The sequence below is a fragment of the Telopea speciosissima genome, chromosome 10 (genome assembly GCF_018873765.1).
Source record: "Telopea speciosissima isolate NSW1024214 ecotype Mountain lineage chromosome 10, Tspe_v1, whole genome shotgun sequence".
Lineage (NCBI taxonomy): Eukaryota > Viridiplantae > Streptophyta > Magnoliopsida > Proteales > Proteaceae > Telopea > Telopea speciosissima.
The window spans coordinates 13,842,021-13,866,212 of record NC_057925.1 but is presented as its reverse complement, the minus strand read 5'-3'; the positions used below and the strand labels follow the sequence as shown (position 1 = coordinate 13,866,212).

Below are 24,192 nucleotides of genomic sequence, written 5' to 3'. Positions count from 1 at the left end.
CGGAGAGGCTGTTTCGCGACTCGAACCTGTGACCACTAAGTAGCAATGGAGCAATCTTACCGTTGCGCCGAGGTCCGCCCTCTGGGATAAGGGAAGTCCCATGCTCCCTCAAAATGAAAGGCTTTAGGATGGGTGATTGGCAGCAAAAAAATTATGATTGCAGACACCTTCCAGTTGAGGTCGGGAGATGTTGTGTTTCCCACTTTAGCTGTCTCATGTGTAATGGGGATAGGGAATTGGTTGATCCCTTGTTTCTTGAATGCTCTTTGCCGAAAGGTTATGGTTCCACTTCCTTACAGTGTTCAATCTGAATCGGTCATTCTGCAACAATATGGTGCCGTTGATGTGGTTTTGGCAGTTTGCTCTATTTGAAGCAAGGGGAAAATTTCTATGGAAGGCCACATTGTTTGTGAGTTTTTGGACATTGAGGGAGGAAGAAATTTCAGGGCTGTTTTGGGATGAGTTCTCCTTTGAGCTAGTGGTTATTGAGAGTGAAGGTGATGTTGGTTCACTAGGCTTTAGTAGACCCAACCTTTATAGGTTTCCCATTACTTTTTTGTTCACTGATTGGGCAAATGTTATATTGTCCAATATTCCTAGACATAGAAGAGAAGAAGTGTGGATGCTAAAGCCTGATGGGTAGTGGACCTAAACCTTGATGGTCATCAATGGGCAATTCGGGTCCCTCAGAGTGGGAGGAGTTAAAAGATCCAGTGTAGCAAAAGTTGTTGGGTGTATTCAGCTTCAACGGGTGAGGTGAATTATATAAGAGCAGAACATTTATTGCTCTGGATGGGATTGGAATTTGCATTAGGTGGGCTTTGATAACATTATCATGGAGGGAGATTTTTAGCATCTATGCTTGCTTGGGTGGACTATTCTTCAGAGGATCCTTGGAGTTTTGCTCATTAGGCACATCGGAAATGTTCCTAGGTGAATTGCTCATCCGCTTGTAGCCAAGGTCCTCCAATGATGTGGCAGACCATTTAGCTAGGCAAGGTTTGCTGAGGTTGTGATGGAGCCCTGGGCATTCTACTTCTCTATTAGATAAGGGAATGTGTATCTAATATGTCTGATGGTCCGATATTCTGACTGATATGGGTGTGATTGTTTTGGCATGTGTCCTGAAATATTTTGTAATTGTGTTTCCTATTTGGTAAAATTTTTGCTGTTATTTATCAAAAAGGTAAAAAACAGGAGATAGTTTCACTTGGTATTTGCAACTTTGCAAGGAGGGAAGCATTGAACTACAGCAGCAAGATGTTAGTGCACTGACCAGCATCTTGAGGATAGCAAGGAGAGTTAAATATTCTGAGCAAATGCTTCGTTGGGCATCTTCTTAGCAGTAGTACAGGTTATGGAGTTGGAGATATGGATCTCATTGGGACCTGGAGCTCAATCACTGGGTTTTTGTTTGTTGCTATGTTTGCGTTTGTTACTTTCTATTTTGTCCTCAGTAGCCAAGGTTCTACATCTCAATTTCGACCAGCTAGAAACCGAGATTCTGGTCGAAACTGAGATTGTCTTGGTTTCGACCTTATCTCGGTCGAAACATGGTACTTTCTCCAGGCTAACTCGAACCTGGGTTTCGAGGCCTAGAAGTTTTTTTTGCCCTGGTTCCTGTTGTGTTGCCTATTTTTGACACTTTGAACCCAATCCATGCATTATTTCACATAGAGAACACTCAAAGTATTACTTTGTTGTTTTGACCCAAGTTTGATAGTGTATATTGTTCTTGGACATGGTATCGACTAAGGTTTGACCGGAACATAACTCCTTCAATATAAATCAGATTTAAGCAATATTGGATTTGTTTGAAAGCTTTGTTGGAAACATAACTCCTTCAATAGAAATCCCAAATTACAACACATACATATACTCCCCCCCCTCTTTATCCGAACGAACAATTTTAGTTCTAGTATCAAATTGAGTACAAATCATTTCATAGAAATTTTTAAAGGCATCATAGACATCAATCTTGTGTTTCATGAAAAGGTCCAGGTAGTGTGAGAACAATCATCAACAAATGAAACAAAGTAGCGATAGCTAAATAAAGTAGTGGGAGCGGGTCCCCAACATCAGTATGCAAAATATAAAAAGGAACAGTACATCTAGTACCATGATAAGGATAAGAAGAATGACAATGTTTAGCAAATATACACACATAGGATTGAAAAAAAGGCGTACCCAGTGCACGAGGCTCTAGCCTTACCCCTGCTTTCGCAAAGAGTTTGTTTCCAGACTCGAACCCATAACCTCTTGGCCACAATGGAGAAACCTTACCTTTGCACATAGGACTGAGTGGTAGGAAAAAAGGATGTGCTGGGTTCAAGAAGGTAGAGCCCTCTCTCCTCACGTCCACTGCCAATAAATCCTCTTCGTCACCAAATCTGAAAAAGACAATGAGAAGGAAAGAAGGTGACACAACAATTCAAAGATTTGGTTAGGTGGTTCACAGATAAGTGGTTAGTGGCAAAGTTAGGAACATGAAGAACATAGTCGAGAAATAGAAGAAGACATGAACACTACCCTTAAGAAATAGGAGAAAGGGAACCATCAACAATCCTAACTTTATCCCTACCAGAGTAGACAAAATATGAATCATTACACTGAGACATACTAGTCTTATACTCATATGATCAATGGTGCTAGAGTCAATTACCCAAGAAGAGGCAGTGGAAGGAGCCACATATAGAGACCTGCAAGGCAGAAACTGAAGAGTCTGGAACTGTAGGTGTTGAAGAAGAGCTACCCAGCTGTGGGAATGTGGCATAGCCCTGCAAAATGCTGCAATGTTCTCTTGTGTGAGAGAACTGTGATGTGTCTGTAGTCCAGATGGATAACCCATAGGTTCAGTCTCAGCCATCACAGTGTATGCTCTAGCTCCCCCTCTCCTGCCACCACACATACCAATAGGTCCACCATGCATACCAGGTGGACGGCCATGAATCACCCAACACCACTCTCTAGTATGCCTAGGTTTCCCACTGTGATCATGTTTGAGTCAATCTCTTTCATCCCCACATAGTGGTCCTTAGCCTCTTCCTCCATAACGGCAATCTTTGTGGGAGCTAGAAGTAAGAGTAGACCGCTCAAGAGATGGTGCAGTTTCCATGGCCATTCTTCGGGTCTCCTCACTTTTCTAGTATATGCAAACTTCATCTAAGGAGGGAAGAGGAGGTCAGCCCAAAATTTCTACCCAAATTGGTTCATATTCTGGGTCAGCCCACCAAGAAGGATTAGGACATACTCCTTCTCAAGAGTTCGGTAGACCTTTGCTTCATCCTCTGGATCAAGGAACTAAAACTTGGAACTCGACCTGGTTTCAACCTTGGGAAAAACCGAGTTGGCTCGAGATCTTGCGAGATCTCAGTTGAGTTGGTGTATTTTTTTTTTTCCAACTCGAAGGCTGGTTTCGGTGTGTTTTAGACCTAGTTTGGGTCTGAAACTTGGCACTTAGCCTATTTTAGACCATTTAAACACAATGGCACTATCAGATTTTGCAAAAACAAAGTCCAAATAGGACTTTCACTCCGGACCCTAGGTTGGTAGGCGACGACATATTAAAATACCCTACTCTACACATAATTTAGTTATAGAAAGCAATCAAAACATTCAATTAATGTAAAACAACTTAAATAAGCATTAGAAATGTTAAAGTGTACAATACATCAATCTGTTTAACAATGTTACATCTATCATCCCATAAAATGTGATTGAATCACGCATTCAGTCCCAACTCGTGCCACATAGTCTTCCCATGTTGCCATGAGGCATGAGGTCCACTGCTAAAATTGATGTAAAGAACCAAAAATCATGCACTAATCTTGCTGTGGTGTAGCTGAATGATGCCGGCAGCAGCTTGTCCGACAAAATCCAGCTCAAAAATGGTGAAAAACCAGTGGCAGCAGCAGTGGAACAGTCTCTCGGTCGAGATAGCTCGAGATCTGGAAGTTTTATAAGGTGAGTTGGGTCGAGATCTCGGTCGACCTGAGATCTCGACTAGATATTCCACTTGTTTGTTTCGGATGGGATCTCATCTCGACTTTGGAAAAAATCGAGATCTCGCGAGATTTAGTTCCATGCTTTGGTTTGGATAGTTGGAGGTCCTTATAATGGTCATACTCCTCCAAGAGACCAATAACAGTGTTACAATATTCATAAATTGTCCTGTCTCCCGTTTTCACTATGATGATCTTTTGGAGGAGTTGTTAAACCTTAGCCGAGTCACCCACTTGGTCAAAAGTCTTGGAGACACTATCCCAAATATTCTTGGTCCCAAATATTCTTGGCAGTCTCCTTTCTCATAAACCTCCTAGTAATCTCAGGTTTTATAAAGAAAATCAACCAATTCATAACAGTGGAGTTCTCGGTCTCCCATTTCTGAAATGTTGGATCACTTGAGTTCGGGGCCTGAATGGTGCCTATAACGTACCCTAGCTTCCCCTTACTTCCCAGGGAAAGCTTCATTGAATGAGCCCAGTCCAAATAGTTGGTGTTGGCCAACTTTACAATGGAAATCTGGGTGTTGAGATTCTTGAAGGCAATTCGAGTAGAATGAGAACTACTCGAAACACTAGCCGAAGCTTCCGCAGGCCCATTGGGAGTAAGTAAAGTTTCGTCTCTCCCCTATATTGATTCACTGAACTACCAAGGAAAATTACATGCTTACCTCTCATGCTAATATAAGATAGCTAAGGGAGGTAAAAGGTAAAAAAAGGAAAAACACATTACAACATAATAGCCTAATACCCAAAGTACCCTTATTAGATGAACTCTAACAAAGGCTGTATTGATGTAGCTCAAATATGGGTTTGGTTTGATATAGCAAGATCCCTTCTTCTGGAGCTAAATGTTGAGGACGACCGGAATGATTATTGTTCCTTTCTGGTTTGTGGAGGGAATGATATTACTCTGGAAAAATCCATCTTCCATTCTCATGCAGGGCAAAGAAGTGGCTTGGGATGTCCAAACTACTCAGCATCTGATTTAGGTCCCTGGATGCAGACAAGGTCCTTTACTGTATTTGATTGGGTCACTCTGCCAAGTAGGATGGGTAGTGATAACTAGTGAACTTTCTAATATACATGGGTGCCTGAAACATAGCAGACTAACCGTAATTGAAATAAATATGGTGGATGCTGATCTGGGTCTTTCAAATTTTAAAATGGAAATTGTCGAGTGCGTTCTCCTCTCTTTCTTTCTTAATAAAATCATTATTATAAATAAAACAAAAAAGAAAGTTATAGTGCTGTTTCTGCGTTCCAGCTCATGTTAATGTAGTGGAAGCATGTTTAAGTCCAACTTTGCCATATGTGCAGAATTTGTGTTTGTTTTCAATACAGAATTGGCTATACCCTAGAAATTGGCCAAAATCTTTGTGAAATCTTTTGGGCCCAAAATGAAGAATGGTTTGGAAAATATGCAGGCGTTAAGGGCTCAATGTTTTAGGAATTCAGAGTCCCAAAGGGTGGAGAAATGGTTTCCGTTCCAAAAGATGAGGGTGGGGCGATGGGGGTTTTGTACTGGGAATATGAATTCCACCTAATTCTGATTAAGTTTTGCCTAGACTTTGGACCTTCTGCTTTATGCTTTGCTGGGGAACCTGAAGAAACTGTTAATGCCAGAGGCAAGAAGTGTTAATGCCCCATGTTCTATCTGATTCACCCATTCTGGAGTATTAAAGCGTTTTCTGTTTTGCAAAAAAATCGTTTGAGTTGGCGTGGACATGTGCAAAGGTGGTCTATGAATGCTCCAGTATAGAGGGGTGATTTGATAAAGATTTAACTTGAAGGAGCTAAAATAGCCATGAGTAGGCCTAAATTCTTGAAGGATTCTAGGAGAAGTGGTGAGGAAAGAAATGCATAGCCTGGGATTATTTACAAGTATGGATTTGAATAAAAATAATTGGACAAAATGGATCAATGTAGCTGACCCCATTTAGTTGGGATAAGGCTGAGTTGAGTTTTTTTTTTTTTCTAATAAATAATAGCAATTAGCAAATATTTTTCTCCTTACATTCTGCGATGGGGGTGAACTGCCACCCCTCGTTTTTGTATTTTTTGTTTTCAACAAACATTTTTCTCATCCTCTCTCTTCCTTTGTAATCATCTGCCCCTTTTTCTCTTTTTTAAGTTTTCAAACTTCCCTCAGCTGTACCTCGCCTCTGAGCATTCACTAATTTATACCCACACTCCAGCTTTTATGGAGTTTCTGAGGAAAACTCTTTCTCTACTTGTGGTTCGAGAAAGTTTAATGGTAAAACACATTCTAAAGCTTCTGGTATAGGAAGAGATGAGATGGACTTCAGGAGCTTGTAGCTGAGATTTGACAGAGACGTACTGGAGTGAATGGAGTTTCTTACTGTAATCACATAAACCTAGTTTTCAACTGGGCTCTTTTGGGGAGAGAGAGTCCCTCAAGTTGCTTCTCCCCTTGTTTTTGCATGAACGGGTATGATGAGTCTTGAAGGATTGGATTTCCCAAAAGTGCCATTTGTTTTTCTCTAATGTTTCCTTAATGAAAGCAAGCAAATAAGCTATTTTCTCGATTTGCATCACTTTTTTCTTGGAGCATAAAGGAAAGCAACCAAACACAGCATAAAATATAGTAATCTTCCACTGCAAGGACAATATATGCAACCCCATGACCCTAAATTTAAAATTCTTAGCCAACCTTGAGGTTGATTAACTTACACGGTTACACCCACCCCCACCCGCCTTATCAAAGAATTTTTTGTAAAGAGGAATGAAAATGAAGTTATTGATAAAATTTGGTTGCCAAACTCGATTCATATGACAGATTTGTAGTTGATTGAACGGTGTATTTTCAACGGTCCAATTTTTTGGCTCTTACCTTTGACTTTTAACCATTCTTTCACTTTATTTTTCATCCTGTGAATAATACGGATTGCACTGAAATTTTGTGTGTAGATAGGGTGCTGTGGGATTTACCTGTGCACCAAATTAGGCTACCAGGTGGACTGCCACGTGGCAGATATAAAGCAGGCCATTTTGCCAAGCCTAGCAAAATTGCCGTTCTGCTACCACCTACTCCTAAATACTCAATGTGCAGGAGCATCATAGTATTTAAAAATCCCTAATGATTTTTGCCTGCCAAGTACTTCAGACAATAGCCCTTGGAGTTAGTGACCATTCTCTTATCCCTGTTCTGCAGTAGTCAAGTATATTCTACAATGAATCTGGTTCATCATTCTGAACTTTCTGATATCGAAAATTCTAACTGTAATTGGAACATTATTTCAGAAATACTAATGTTATCGAACCAGATCCCTAGATTCTTTTTTACGTATAGAATCCTTCCTTGGAGTTGTTCAGCACTTAGTAGTTCAATTGATAAGGGAAAAGAAGAGAAAGGGGCGGGGACTGCCGGGGATAGCTGATGACTCATGATGGGGCTGAAAGTTGCAGATTATGGTTTATGTATATGGGTCTTTTGTTTCGATCTTAGTGGTCTTCACCTGGCAGAAGATGAATATGAATTAGATGCAAACTACAGATTCAACTTGGAGCCTTTTCATCAGTAGAGGGTTGCTCAATGTAATCTCTTGATTGATCCTGAAAACAGCAAAGATGCTCTAGTTTGGGTGATTCTGGATAACATTAATATAATTCTAAATCACAATCATTCTGATGCCAAATATCATGTATTTCTGATTGTAGACATCGTATTATGTATTACAAGTGATGCACATGGAACCCAGGAGAGCTGACTTGGGCTGACCCATAAGAGGCACTGACTGCCTGGCCATGACCTCTGTTTAGGGACCAACCATATCCCTCTGACGTGGTACATATTTCTGGAACATCTTGCAGGTCCACCCATAGTGGGTGAACCTTGGTGCAGCAGTTAAGTGGCACTATTGCAACCCGTTGGTTGTAGGTTCAAAACTTGGAAATAGCCTCCTGCGAAGCAGGGGGTAAGACTGCGTACATTTGCCCCTCCCAGACCCTGCAGTAGCAGGAGCCTCGTGCACTGGGACACTCTCTCTCTTGCAGGTCCACCCAAGAAAAGACAATCCATGTGTCCTCTTTTAGGCATCTGTTCCATTTTGTTGCTCCCTCTGTTTTCTTTCCCACAATGACTATACTCTTTTCCATTTTGGTATGTCCCAAGACGCAATTTTTGTGCCCACTATTCAACTCAAGTAATGGACTTTTAATGAATTCACTAAATTAACCCTTTTAGTTTATTGCCACATTTTAAATTAAAAATAAAAGATTGAAATAAGTAATTCTTCAATGCTTTAACTGCTGCTCCTTAAAATTTAGGATTTTTGAAAGAGGTCAATCATTGTGGGATGGAGGAGTATGTGTATAAAAAATACTTCTTAATCAAATTGTTTTTGTATATAAATGCTAGTACATTTTATTTTACCTAATTATTTCCAGCGTAAGTAAAATATACATACTTGGATTTCAACTAATTATATAAGCTGTTAAAAAATGAGTAGGAAAAAAAGAATAATATTTACATGTCTGTTTAATTTTAACTAAATATATATTATTTTTTTTGACAGGAACGAAAGTAGAAGGAATCTTGCGGCAGTCTGCAGATGTGGAGGAGGTTGACCGAAGGGTTCAAGAATATGAACATGGTATTCATGTTTGTGTCTTGATATTGATTATACTTCAGCGAAAATGCTTCTACTTGTGTTGTTGGGGGCTTAGTTGTCAAAGCGTCGTCTAGTCGTCCAGGCTCATTTTTTTGGATGGGCACCTTGGTCGCTTAGGTGGTGCCTAGGTGCCTTGTCGATGTTGCCTTAGTTTTTGACCCCCCCTCCAACGCCTTGGGTCGCCTAGCGCTTTGACAACTATGGTCCGGGGTGTGTTTATTCTGACATGGTGATTTATGACTTGTCTTTTAGTTGCCTTTTAATATGAGGTTTAATTTTTGCTTGTATTAGGTAGGAATGAATTCAGTACTGACGAGGATGCTCATGTTGTTGGTGACTGTGTCAAGGTATTCTTTTTCATTGTTATCCCATATCATACAGTTTTGGTGGTTGGATTGATTATTCCATTGAATATATCATTAAAACTTTAATTCTTTTGAATATCTATAGTGGCATGTTCACCTTTGTCTTTTGGATTGCAGCATGTTCTGCGGGAGCTACCCTCATCTCCAGTTCCTGCATCCTGCTGCACTGCACTACTAGAGGCATACAGTAAGTTAAATAAGTATTTTTTCCTCATTGTTTTCTCGCTTTTGCCGGATGCATAATAATCTTTTATCCAATGGATTGTTTATTTTCTAGGTTATTGCAATCTTTAATTTATCTGTTCTGTTGTGCTGTGGTTCTAAGTTCTTCATATTTAGCATGATGAATGACTTTCGGTTTTTTGAGTGAGTATTTTTGTTCCTATATTTTTTACTGAAAATTTATTCTTTTTGTGTATTTATGTGATGGATTGCCCCTTTGTCGGAATGGAACTGCAGAAAAAACAGGAGGGGATGTTCTCCTTGTCTTGCGATCATGATATGAACAACCCAGCCTTATCCCAACTAAATGGAGCTCTATTCAAGGTCACACTTGATAAGGCTTAAGCTATGCATGTCTTTCCTCACCACTTCTCCTAAGGTCATTTTAGGTCTGGCCCTGGCTTTTTTAGTTCCTTCAATCTGAATCAAATCACTCCTCTATACTGGAGCATCCAAAGGCCTCCTCCGTTAAACATGGCCCTGCCACCTCAAACGACTTTATCTTAGCTTATCATGTATCGGAGATACTCCCAAATCAGCTCTAGTACGATCATTCCTTACTTTATCCTTCCTAGTTTTGCCACTCATCCATCTCAACATCCTCATCTCTATTACATTGAGTCTATCTATATGATGCTTCTTAACTGCCCAACATCTGTGCCATTCATCATAGCCAGTCATATGACTGTCCTAAAAAGTTTTCCTCAAGTTTTAAAGGAATACGCTAATCACACAACACTCCGGGGCAGCTCTCCACTTTATCCATCCTATTTTAATTCTCTGTGAAACATCATCCTCTATATCACCTTCTTTATTTATGATTCACCCCAGATACCTAAAATAATCACTTTGCGGAATATCTGTGTCATCAATTTTCACCACCTCATTATCCGTCCTAGTGTAACTAAAGTTACACACCATATACTCAGTTTTCATTCTACTTATCTTAAAACCTTTTGATTCCAAGGTTGATCTCCATAACATTCCATAACTCCAAGTTGGCGTTAATCCTTGCTTTTGTCTCATCTACCAAAATAATATCATCAACAAAAAGCATGCACAAAGGAATCTCATCTTGAATGTCTTTGTTTAAATCATCCATGATAAATACAAACAAATAAGGGATTAAAGCTGATCCTTGATGTAACCTAATTGCAATTGGGAATTCACTACCTTGGCCCCTCACAGTTCTTACACTTATCACCGCACCATGACACATATTCTAAATTATGTCTACATATTTACTTGAAACACTTCTCTTCTCTATTACTTGCCAGGTTAAGTCTCTAGGGACTCTGTCATAAGCTTTTTCTAGGTCAATAAAGACCTTATGAAGATCATTCTTGCAATCTCTAAATCTTTCCATGAGTTTCCTAAGTTAGTAAATAGCTCCTGTCATGGATATTCATGGCATAAAATCAAATGGGTTCTTCGTAGTAGTAGTTTCTTGTTTCATGTGGGTTTCAATAACCCTCTCCCATAATTTCATAGTATGCCTCATTAGTTTTATGCCTCTATGGTTAATTAGTTATTGCAGCTCTGAATCTCACCTTTATTTTTGTAAATCGGAACCACGATGCTTCTCCTCCATTCATCTGACGTTTTCCTTGCGCTCATAATCTTATTAAACGGCTTGGTTAGCCAAGATAAACCACAGATTTCTAAACTCTTCCATACTTCTATTGGGACCTTATTTGGGCCTCATGCCTTGCCTGCTTTTAGCCTCCTGAGTCCTTACAGCTTCTTTTACTTTAGATACCTTATTCTTTCGTACATATTTATGACATGTGGTGTCTTGATAGGTATTGTAGTTTTCCAGGACATTATTACTCAAATTTTCTTCATTTAGTAGGCTGTAGAAATAATTTTTCCAATTCTCCTTAATGTCCTCATCCCTTTTCAATACTTTACCATCTTCACTGTTGATACATCTAACATGTTCGAGATCTCTACTCTTCCTTTCCCTCACTTTAGTTATCTTATAGATAGCTTTTCCCGCTTCCTTTGTGCTCCATTTGTTATTAATATCTTCATATTTCTTTGCCCTTGTTTTTCCCACAATCTTCTTGGCTTCATTTCTGAAAAATTTATACCTTTGTAGATCCTCTACATCCTTGGTCCTTTGCCATGTCTTAAAACTAGCTTTCTTAGTCTTAATGGCTGCTTGAACCTCATCATTCCACCACCAAGTCTCTCTAGAGGAATGACGTTTTCCCTTCTATTTACCCATTACATGAATATTCTTCTTAGTTAACTATAGTTTGAGGTGTTAGATCATGGTTGCTTTTTGCTTGTAGACCTTTTCTTGATGGGCGTGCCTTACTCGAGTAGGAGCTCTTGGAATTATTTATATGCTGTTTGCCACTATGCATCCTTGCGTATCTATCCATGAGTATTTGACGCGTGGGTGATAAGTGGATGATACAATGTGATGATCGTGCATCCAGGGAAGACCAATAAGAGCACTATAAGATGCATCGACATCTATGCCGAGGAATTCCATGATTCGATTTTTTTTTATAACCCGAATATTACCTGGGACCCGGGCTGGCCCCTAAGCTTTTATTAAATAAAATAAAATAATAAAGAATACAGGGGGGGGGGACATTCCGCCTTACCCCAGCCCACGACAATAAGAGTACTCACCACTCGAAAAGTCTAACCCTCCCTTACATGAGAACTAAAGACAACCTTTAACTCCGAAGAACTGGAAGACCAGCCTTGTCTTCACGTAGAATGGCTTGCAGCAGCCCCAAAGGGATGCAACTAGGCTAAAACCTGGTCGAAGCCTCAGTATCACAAGAATGATTGGCCAACCAATCCGCCGCTCTATTGCTTTCCCAAAAGGCGAAGGCAACACAGGCCCTTGTTTCAACCATTAAGTCTTGAATCTCCTTGAAAAGGTACCATCCTCTCCACAAACTACACTTGTTCAAATTAACTACTTTGACAGTAACCTCAGAATCACAATTGACCACCACGTCCAAAAGACCCATCTCCTGGCACACCTTTAACCCATCCCTCAACGCCCTCAACTCTGCCATGGAATTAGTGCAAGGGCCATAAAAGTTAGAGAAAGCAGTCAGAACCTCCCCTTGCCGGTTCTTGATGATCCCTCCCCCACCGCCCAGGCCAGGGTTTCCCCGACAAGCGCTATCCACATTCAGCTTAATTGAGAAAAACGGGGGGCACCAGTACACCGGAATAGGTCGCTTCCTCTTGGGGACCGTTGGCATCAAGCCAAGACACTGTAAAAGGAGGCCATCTCTGACAGAACCCCGAGTGCCTACCTTGGGCGGGTAGTGAAGCTCCCTCACCCAGGTTTTAATACATTCTATAATGCTGCTAGCTGTCTTCTTCTTCTCCCCATGTCTCCTATTGTTCCTTTCCTTCCATAGCTCCCAGATGACCAAAGATGGCAGAATCCCTGTAACATAGGCACTAAGACAATGGCCGCCCGCCAACCCTGCCAATGCAAAACCCTGCTCCTTGCATCCTGGTTAGGTGGCAAGGCTATGTCGAACAAACGTGAGAAGTAGCCCCACACCCTAGTCGCCGTGCCTCCTACAATGAGGCAATGGTCGGTGGTCTCCCTTCTAGGCCTCCCACAACAAACACATTTGGATGCCAGCGGGATGCCTAACGACATCAATGGGTCATCAGTTGGTAACTTCCCATTCAACAGCTGCCAAGAGAAGAAACCCACTTTCATTGGGAGTGTTTGATTCCAAATCCACTTTGCATATGGTACCTTTGCTGCCCTACCCCGCACCTCCTGCCAAACCGCCTTGGTAGAGAACAGACCATTGCTTGAGAGCGTCCAGACTAACACATCCTCTCTGTCCGATAGGAAGAAAGCACCTGATGAGATGCTATCTCTAATGGCATCAGTGTCTATACTGTCCAGCACCTCCTGCCTCCAGAACCCTTCCTCCCCAATGGCCTCCTTCACCTGCAGCTCCAAATCAACCACAAGTCCATTATCCACGGTGTCAATGAGCGGGCCAAAACCCGTCCAGTTATCTAGCCAAAAGTAAATGTCACCAGCTCCTAGTAACCATCTGGAATTATGCAATAGTATATCTTTGCGCTCCAAAGTGTTCCGCCAAGACCTAGACCTAGTCCCAGCCACCTCTGACAGAGTTATATGCTGGTTTTTAAAGAACCTTGCCTTAAAGAAAGCACTCCAAAGTGACCGCTCCGTTAGGACTCTCCACAGTCCTTTTAGGCTTTTAGCCTGAGTGAGAGGCCTACATCCTCCAGCAATCTAATCCCCAAACCACCTTCCTCTAGCGGCCTGCAAACCTTCTGCCAACCAACCCAGTGCCTTCTCTTTTCCCATTCCGAGCTTCCCCAAAGGAAATCAGCAAAAACACCGTAAATCCGTCGAGTGACCGCTTTAGGCGGCGACAACATAGCCAGGACATGTATAGGGATCAAAGACAACACATGCTTTAACAGAGTGATCCTACCTCCTGTGGACAGCAGTCTTCCTTGCCAGCCTGCTACTTTGCTTCTAATCTTATCAATCAACCCATCAAATAGGCAAATTCTCAGCCTTCCCGAGTGGAGCGGTGCACCCAAATAAGTGATTGGGAGCACCTTCCTTGTGAAACCTGTGATTGCGCCTACCAGGCGGGCCCTGGTCAGGGATGCCAAACCACTCAAAACAAAACAGCTCTTCTGCCTATTTACAAGCTGACCTGAGAATCCTTCGTATCTCCTAAGAAACCCCATGATCTGCCTTAGGGATCCCTTTAGCGCCCTGGAGAATATAATTGTGTCCTCTGCAAACAAGCAATGAGAAACTCCTGGGCAGCCTCTCGAAAGCTTGTAGAAAGAAGCATGTCCTTCAGAGAACAGATTTTTAATGCCCCTGTTAAGAACCTCCTCAGCAATAATGAAAAGGGGCGGAGAAAGAGGGTCCCCTTGCCTCACTCCTCTAGTTGACTTGAAATATCCGGATTGCCTTCCCCCTAACACAGTTGAGAACCAACAATTTACCACCTTCTTCTTAACTAAGCTGATCCAAGCTTCACAGAAACCAAACTTGGAGAGCGCCTGCGAAAGGAAACCCCATTCCAACCGATCGTAGGCCTTAGCTATGTCAAGCTTTAGAATGACATTGCCCCCCCTAGTTCTTCTGTTGATATCCTGAGCTATCTCTTGGACGATGGAGATAGAATCATGAATGTTCCTGCCCTGCACAAACGCCCCCTGCTCTTCCGCAATGATAGAAGGAAGGACATCTGCTAGCCTGGTTGCAAAAATCTTGGCAATAATCTTATAAGCAAAATTGCAAAGACTAATGGGGCGAAGATCAGCCATTACCTATGGATTCTCCTTCTTGGGAAGGAGTACCAGGTTGGCGGAGGTGAAACACCTGGGTAACTCTCCACCAGTAAAAAAATCCTAGACCGCCGCCCCGACATCCTTGCCCACCACCTCCCAGCAAGCTGTAAAAAATGTCCCGAGAAGCCATCTGGTCCCGGTGCACTGTCACAAGACAATGCAAACACCGCCCCCTTCACCTCCTACAAAGAAGGCAAGCCAAGGAGCACTGCATTATCCGCCTCAGAAACACCATTTGGGATCACCGCCAGCAGATCCTCATCTACCACACAGCCCTGCGAGGTAAAGATTCCTGAAAAATGCCTCAACGCCTCCGCCTGAACCCCTTCCGGGTCAGCAATCCACTCCCCATCTCCCCCTTTAATTCTCTGAACGCTGGCCTGCCTCCTGCGTACATTTACTACAGAATGGAAAAACTTGGTGTTGCGATCCCCCTCCTTTAACCAAGTGACCTTGGACTTTTGCTTCCAGAATATCTCCTCTTGAAGCAGCATCTCCTGCAGGTGTTCCTTAGTTGCCCCCAGCGCCCCCCTGGATTCCTCAGTGGCCTGCTGGTCAAACACAACTTCTGCCCTACTCACACTGTCTTCTGCATCCCTAACTTTCTGATGGATGTTGCCAAAGACCTCCTTATTCCATTCCCGAAGCGCCCAGCGAAGCAACTTTAATTTCATAAACAGAACAAAAAGAGGCGAGCCAACCACCGGTCGGGCCCACTGGTCGCTAATAAAGTCCTGGAAACCGGGGTGCCGAAGCCACATTTGCTGAAAAAGGCAGAGAATGTATGCAAACCAGCCACCTCAAAGGAGAGCCCAAGTAGCGCATGGTCCGAGCAGGTCCTATTAAAATGGGTCATAGTGCTCCTAGGGAAAGCATTAAGCCAAGAAGTACTAACAAGGAATCTATCGAGTCTAGCCAGCACCCCTTTCACTGACTTGATTATTAGACCAAGTAACCATGTTACCAACATAGCCCGCATCCACCAGGCCAGCCCTACTCACAAAGGCCCCAAACTCATCAATTGATTGCGAACACGCCGGCCTGCCCCCCAACTTCTCATCAGGTACCAACACAGCATTAAAATCTCCCCCCACCACCCAAGGATGGCAGACCCTTCCCGAGAAAGCCTCTAGCCGATCCCACAAAACCCTTCTCTCCAAAGCTAAGCACCGGGCATGGACAAAGGTAACAAAGAAAGACCCCCTGCTGGCCTCTTCACATTCAAAGGTAATAAACTGGTCATGTTCCTCTTCCACCTTGACTTTGAGAGAAGCCCTCCAAAAAACCCAGAACCTGTCTGCCACATGTACCTCGTCGAGACCGATCTTCCGAAGCACATACCGCACTTTCGACACTTGAGCCTTTGGTTCAGCAACAGCAACAATATCTACCTTGTGCAAACTCACCAAAGATTTCAGCCGCCTAATCGTAAGCTTATTTCCAACGCCCCTGGCATTCCAAAATACACAACTCATCAGAAACTATTGCTTTGGGCAGCAGACGATCGCATCGATCTTGTTACCTGTCTCTGGTCTCCTCCTCTGTTGTGCCCCCCTGCCTTGTCTTCTTTATCTTCTTCCTGTTGTACATATGCGCAGCACCAATAAAGGCTGTTTTAGGATGCACCCGACTTCGCACACGACGACTGCGGGTTCGAGGCACGCCCCCTGTCTCAAGCCTCCCAAGGGTGTTGCGAATCCTCTCCTCAAGAGTGGCATTGAAAGCCCTCAAACTGTTCAAGCCTGTTTGACGATCCAAAGCTGAGTCGAGACAAACACGAAGCACATTGTCATCCTTGAGCCTGCTGCAGAGCTCCATTATCGAAATACCATCGACCCCGACCCCTCGGTGCTGCGAGCGAGTTCCACAGGGTGTCACTGCCTATGCCGATAAACTCTCATTGTCTCTCGTAGCCACCACACGACTCAAGTCCACCAAACTGCCAGGCTTGCCATGGCCTCCCCACCTTCTGCGCACCTGAAGCTCTTGCATTCTCCGCTGGGAACCTCTTCTTCCTCGCGAGTCCCCGTTGGCACCACCACAATACCTCCGCCCTCCACAGCGTCTTGACCACCACACAAGGTAGCGCCTCTCCCTCCGCGATTGGGCCAAGCCTCTCACCGAAGAACTTGGGGCCTCTCCCTCTTGCGGCTGCAACTGTCCCCTCTCCAAACCGTCTCGCCCCTCTGTCTCAGAACTATCAAGCTGCCCCCAACGACAGGCGGAGACTCATCAGCCACCTGCCCTATGGCAGATCTCCAACGACCCCTCCTCCGGGGAGAACTCCCCACCTCTGGCTCTCGGACGGCATCTGGAACAACACGCGAAGTACCTTCACCCCTTGGGATAAAGACGCCTGCTACATCTCTGTCGGCAGTGGCGTTGCCGGCAGCATCCACCACAGCCCCTGGAACATTCGCCCTTCGAGACACACGCCTGCAAGCATCTGACCTGTGACCAATCTTCGAGCAATTGTTGCAGTAGTCAGGTCTTTTCTCATAAAAAAATTTTCTGAAAAAAACCGGATGCTCCACAACCAATCCAGACTTTAGATGGGAGTTCCTCTCGCAAGTCAACCTTCACACAGACCCTAGCAGCCACAGTCCTTGTGCAATTGGCCGTATACTCACAGTCTATTAGTTTTTAGTACACGAACATAACAAACACACAACTTTCACCTACATAAAAGCCAGCCAATGGCTTGGAATCACTAGGATTTTTATTTTTTAGTATGCTTATTTATTGAACTGAAGGAGAAAATATTTAGGGTTTACAGTTAAGTCCTTTAGGGCTTTTAACTTCAATTATTCCTTTTAGTGGTTATGGTGTACTTATTTTTACACCATTCTTATCAACTAAAACATAAGGTTATAAGGGGCATATTGTCACGGGCATATGTTTAGTGGAGTCAACATACCTGTGCGGCGCCTTGGACAATGATTGACCAAGGCCAGCCAAGACCATTCAAGTGCTCATAATGATCCCCTCATATGATTTCATGACAACCGACAGAACAATACTATTCAAGGCTCACTCGGCCCTCTCGGGACTCTTCACAGTGCCCCCAACCTGTCTGTACATCGAGAGTCGAGGCTCACTCGACCACCCCGGGATACTTCACTGTTCACCCAACAACATGTTCTCGTCATGTAGCCCAAGCTGGAACCACACCAAGTCCACCGTCATGACTATGCTCAAGGAGTAATTCTGCCCCACTTGAACGGCACAACACATACCGAAGGCTTATTACACCTACGGCATCCTTGCCCATACAATAACACCACTGTCGCCCATCTTTGGCTAGTAGCTAGCACCATACAGACACTCCTAAGCCAGGCCAACGCTAGGCCAAGTTGAGGACCGGCACACCCGCATGCTAGACACAGGATAGCCCACTCGCTCCAGCTCACGTGCCACTGTCGCATAGGGTATGCTAGTGGCACACAAATAGGAACCTCTGCTTCCGTGGCAGCGTGTCACGGCAGCGCCTTCCACTCGCCCGTGGTCCTCGTCAGTAACCAAACCTACAGCGGAAACAACCATCGCCCACTTCGGCTACGAGTGCCAGCCCATGGTATCCACCCATGGAGTACCTGTACTGTTGTGCATGCCGACACTATCGAGACGAAATGGCCATACGAAATGAAAAAAGTATAAATTTCATGATATTTTGGGATTTACATGGCAATTGTGGATGGCTACACTCATTTCTTCTCCGAAACTATACCGTGGTCCACATATGTCCTTCAGACAAAGAGCAATGGACTTCGACTCCAGCGGAGCATGAGTGGGGTCGATCTAGGAAAGCATAGCAATTATTACTAGGATTTGTTTTATGACAGTTGTGAGTCTTGTGAGTTGTGAGTTGTGACTTTGTGTATTGACTATTGAGTATTGAACTAATGACTTTTATGGAGTTTGTGAGTTATGACTTATGAACTTATGACTTTATGAGTTTAAAGTTTAAACTGAAGGCTATATTTGACTTTATTTTTGTTTCATTACTTTGTTTCAATTTGTTATTATGTCTTTTAATATTTATACAATGTGTATTTAATTATTTATACATCACGGTCCGACCGTACACTGTTAATCAAGGGTGCAATCCCAAAACACCTCTTTGAGTTCATTTTTTTTTTTGCAATATGAAGGTTTAAATGTGTTTATTTAGCTTAAATAAGGGTGTACATGAAGTATCAGGCCTTAATATGGCCAAAAACCCACCGAGATGGACTGCCGAAATATGGCAGAAAAAATACCATATTTCGGCGAAATTCCAGTAAATTTTGGATATTTTGGAAATCTCGACTTGCCCAAAATGGCGGGACGAGACAAGATCTTGAACCTTGTGCATGTGGGGCCAGGCCAACCCCGCATACAATGCCTTGCAAGTGACAGCCTTGTTGATGCTTGTGGCCAAAACGATGCCATGCTAGGAGCCATGACACCAAGGGGGATGAGGCACACCATCCCTCCTCAAGGTAGCTCTTATGCTTTTCATGGATTTCCAGAACGAGACATGAAACCCCTCGAAAAATCATACTGATGGATAACGAAATGTCACAAGGAAAGTGACTCTTGCTCTAAGCAACGCCATGCTCACTCTGAGCCCTAATCCAAGCCACCCTTCGAGCTACCATGCACACTCATGTGTGCCAACCAGTGTGCCACAGCCATGCCAAGCAATATGTCCGTGACAATATGGCTTACATTTTAGTCCTTACAGGCTTATAATTTAGTGTAATTCAGCCGAGCCCTCATACCCTTACCCATATTTTACACATATCCCCCTATCCTAGGATTTAGGTGTAGGTGGATCTGAGCTCTGGATACATGTCTGTTCCTGATTTCTGCACACGACTCCGCATTGCTTAATTATTCCAAATCTGACTTTAGCGAGGGTTGTTGGCACTGATTTTTGTGGTCAACATTGGTTATTGCTGCTGATGCTCTACCCTTTCAAGCAGGGAAGAAACCTGTGTATTATGTGTAGGATGGAAGAAGTCGCATTCTTGGTTTTGAAGGAAAAACTGAAGGTGCAGCGGGATTTGTTGCTGATGCTAGTGTGAGGTCTGTGACAGGTGTAAATATGGGTGTTTTGGCGAACCTACATAGCTGAGTGCTTCCGAGATCATATCAGATTTTTGTTGTTTGTTGCATCTCCCATCATGCAAGATGTTTTTCGGGTGGCTTATCTTAGTTTTTAGGCCGTTTGGCAATGAAAGATATCCTCTGCTCGACCATCATCTGCTCTCAGAAATCAACCATGATTGTGCACTGCTGGGGAGGGGGGAGGAGAGATAGTAATGCACTCTGGGATTCAAAAACCCTGGTTCGAATCACTTATGGGCCACACATTCAATGAAAAACCAAGTATTAAAGGGGAAGGGCAATTTTGTAAATAACCAGAATTTTAAAGAGTTGTTTTTTTTTTGGATGAATAAATAATTTCATTACCAAAGGAAAGGAAAGGAAAGAAAAGGGTGGGGGGGGGGGGAGGGAACAAGCGCGGACCAATTACAAGACCTGCCAAAACGGCAACAAAAACCCTGGTTCGAATCACTTATGAGCCACAGATTCAACAAAAAACCAAGTATTAAAGGGGAATGACAATTTTGTAAATAACCAGAATTTTAAAGAGTTGTTTTTTTTTTGGATGAATAAATAATTTCATTACCAAAGGAAAGAAAGAGGGGGAGGGGGGAAGGGAACAAGCGTGAACCAATTACAAGACCTGCCAAAACGGCAAGGGCTAGCAGAATAAAAGGCAAGGGCCCAAACAAGAACTACACGCTAAACAAAGCAAAACAAAAGACCAACAAGACAACCCGTAGGCAGCCTCAGCGAAACAAGACCTTTAGCCTGGGTTCACAGTCTCACGGCAAAAAACATGATCTCTGGTAACCAAACTCAGAGGCAAAATCTTCTTAGCGCAGGGAAGGGAGTAGGCAATGTAGGGGCGAATCTTTAAAGGGTTATTAAGGTAGATAAGTAATGAACAAATTAGAGCTAATATAGGAGTACCTCCAATACATGATATGTTGGAAGAAGGTCGTTTGAGATGTCATGGACATATGCAATGGAAGCTTTTAAATGCTCTCCAGTATGGAGGGGTGATTTGATTCAGATTGAAGGAGCTAAAAGAGCCAGGGGTAGGTCTAAAATGATTCTAGGAGAAGTGGTGAGGAAAACTAGCTTAGGGCTAGTAACAAGAATAGCTTTGAATAGAGTTGATTGTAGAAAAAGAATCCATGTAGCTGGCTCCTTTTAGTTGGGATAAGTGATGTAGAACCAAGGGTGTACTCAAGGAAGAAAAAGAAGAAGGCTGCTGTCTACCTTGGCAGCCAGCCACGATTTTGAGTAGGCTACTGTCCAGCTGTAGCCCATGATTCTACTGGATTGTTGGGTAGGTCTAAAATGATTCTGGGAGAAGTGTGGAAAGACTAGCTTAGGGTCAATAACAAGAATAGCTTTTGTCAATCATAAGAGAAAAAGAAGCAGAAGAAGAAGAAAAGAAATCGAGAGAGAGAGAAGAAGAGGAGATGCGCAACTTGGGGAGTTACACGATGAGTGTAATCTCCCTCTAATCTTCAATAAATAGCCACTTAACGGCTAAACAGGAAAACAGAAAAAATAAAAGAAATAAAACAGATTACTAATCTACCCTCCTCCCACCTCTCGATATTAGCTATGGAACTAATATCGAGATTACATAAATCTTGATAACACTCCACCTCAAGCTGGAGCATAGATGTTAATCATGCCCTGCTTGTTTCAAATATAATCCACTCTTGCACTTCCCAAAGACTTTGTGAACATATCTGCAAGTTGTTCTCCTGTACATACATGACTAGGAGAAATTAAACCTTCTTGTAGCTTCATTCGAACAAAATGACAGTCAACTTCAATTTGTTTCGTTCTTTCATGAAACATAGGATTTGAAGCAATATGGACAGCTGCTTGGTTGTCACACCATAGTTTCATTGGAGAATCCTCAACAAAACCAAGCTCAGCCAACAACTTTCTTATCCACATCAACTCACAGGTAGCGAGTGTCATAGCCCTGTACTCTGACTCTGCATTGGAACGAGCAACTACTGTCTGTTTCTTTCTGTTCCAGGACACCAAATTACCTCCAACAAACATACAATAGCTTGTAGTAGACCTCCTGTCAACTAGAGACCCTGCCCAATCAGCATCTGAAAAACCCTCTTTCCGCCTATGGCCATGGTCATTGTATAGAAGATCATGTCCAGGAGCCTTTTTAAGATAGCCTAAGATATGCATAAATGCCTCCCAATGAGATGTCCGTGGAGCAGACAAAACCTGACTTACCATACTAACATGAAAGGCTACATCCGGCCTAGTTACTGTTAGGTAATTTAACTTCCCAACTAGCCTCCGATACTTCTTAGGATCAAGCAAAATATCACGATCATCCGCTGTAAGCTTCAAATTGGGATCCATAGGAGTATCTAGAGGTTTAGCACCCAACATTCCCATCTTTGAAAGAACAGCAAGTACATATTTTCGTTGTGAGAGCGAGATTTCTTTCTTTGACTGAGCAACTTCCACACCCAAAAAATACTTCAACTTACCTAGATCCTTGGTCTGAAATTGTTGCTACAAGTGTGCCTTCAAATCTGCAATACCTAAACCATCATCTCCTGTAATGACTATATCATCTACATAAACCACAAGAAATGTTTTCCCTGCACCAGAGTGGCGGAAGAACACAAAATGATTACGACTACATCGTGTCAGCCCAAACTCTAACACAACCTCAGTAAATCGGCCAAACCAGGCCCTAGGAGACTGTTTCAGCCCATACAGAGACTTCTTCAACTTACACACCAAGCTAGACTCCCCTTGAGCAACAAACCTAGGAGGTTGCTCCATATAAACTTCCTCAGTCAAATGACTCAAATCCCCATGTAAAAACGCATTCTTGACATCGAGCTGATACAAAGGCCAATGGTAAGTAGTAGCAAGAGAAATCAAAATGCGGACAGAAGTAAGCTTCACTACAGGAGAAAAAGTATCCAAGTAATCAACCTCATATACTTGGGCATAGCCCTTCGCAACAAGACATGCCTTAAAATGAGCCAAGGATCGATCAGGGTTCACTTTCACCATATACACCCACTGACAACCAATAACAAATTTACCTGAGGGTAAGGGCACAAGATCCTAAGTCAGATTCTCTTCCAATGCCAACAATTCCTCATTCATAGCAGCCTTCCAACCAGGACTGGACAATGCTTCTGCGACAGACTTAGGAACAAGATGATTTTCAACAGGTTGTAAACAAGAATGAAAGGTGGAAGACAAACCAGCATAGGAAACAAAGTTAGAAATGGGGTGTTGAGTACAAGCCCGATCACCCTTACGATTAGCAATAGGAATATCAAGATCAGAAGGAGGTTCCAAAGGAGGAGTATTACCGGTCTCAAGATTTGCCGATGAAGAAGTAGATGTGTTAGAACTCGCAGTAGTGGGGGTCCAAGTATATACTTTCTATTGGTGACGTTTAAACACAATAGGTGGAGGTTCTGGTGATGAGGCAGCCTGCGGAATAGGATGAACAATTGACTGAACAATGGAAATGGGAAGATCATCCAAGTCAGACACAGTAAAAGATGAACTATCGTAGGGAGTAGACTCAAAGAAAGAAACATCAGCAATAACAAAATATTTCTGCAACTCAAAAGAATAACAACGATAACCCTTTTGAGTGCGAGAATACCCAACAAACATACACTTGAGAGCCTTAGGATCCAACTTGGAGACACTTGGACGATGATCACGAATAAAACAAACACTGCCAAATACTTGTGGTGGTAAAACAAATAATGGCATAGAAGGAAATAACAAAGATAAGGGAATACCACCACATAAAACAGAAGAAGGCATGCGATTAATGAGATAACAGGAAGTCAAAACAGCATCTGCCCAAAAGATTTAGGTACCCATCTCAAATAATAAAGAACAAGTAACTTCCATTAAATGTCTATTCTTCCTCTCAGCTACACCATTTTGTTGTGGGGTGTAAGCGTAAGTGGACTGATGTATAATGCCATGATGAACCATAAATTCAGAAAAAGGGGGCAGACAAATATTCCTTAGCGTTACCACTACGAAGAATACGCAAAGGAGTCTGAAATTGATTACTGACTTCATTCACAAAAGCACAAAAAATTGAGAATAATTTAGAACGACATTTCATTATATAAAGCCAAGTAACCCTGGATTAGTCATCAATGAAGGTTACAAAGTAATGATAACCCAAAGTAGACACGACAGGACATGGATCCCATACATTTGAATGAGCTAAAGAAAAAGGTTGGTCAGACCGTTTATTGACTCTAGGAGGGTAACTCACACAATGAAGTTTCCCAAACTGAAATGACTCACAATTCAAACAGGAAAGAGACCGAGACCGACTATCCAAAAGTTTTAAACTCTCCAACGAAGGATGAACCAAGTGACAATGAATTTGGTGGGGTGACGCCACATCAGTACACGCCATAGATGAAGTGTCCTCAAGTATATAAAGTCCCCCGACTCACGACCTCTACCAATCATCTTCTTCGTCTTAAGATCCTGAAATACACAATA

At 42.8% G+C, this 24,192-nt stretch overlaps 1 protein-coding gene across 1 annotated transcript in view; it reads left to right on the top strand.

Moving 5' to 3' along the window:
• Positions 1–24,192, top strand: part of LOC122642182 (rho GTPase-activating protein 7-like) — a 120,601-nt gene that overhangs the window by 41,877 nt on the left and 54,532 nt on the right. The window contains exons 8-10 of the mRNA XM_043835610.1: positions 8,540–8,617; positions 8,927–8,982; positions 9,118–9,187. Of these exons, the coding sequence (XP_043691545.1) occupies positions 8,540–8,617; positions 8,927–8,982; positions 9,118–9,187 (204 nt within the window). The remainder of the gene's footprint in view (positions 1–8,539; positions 8,618–8,926; positions 8,983–9,117; positions 9,188–24,192) is intronic.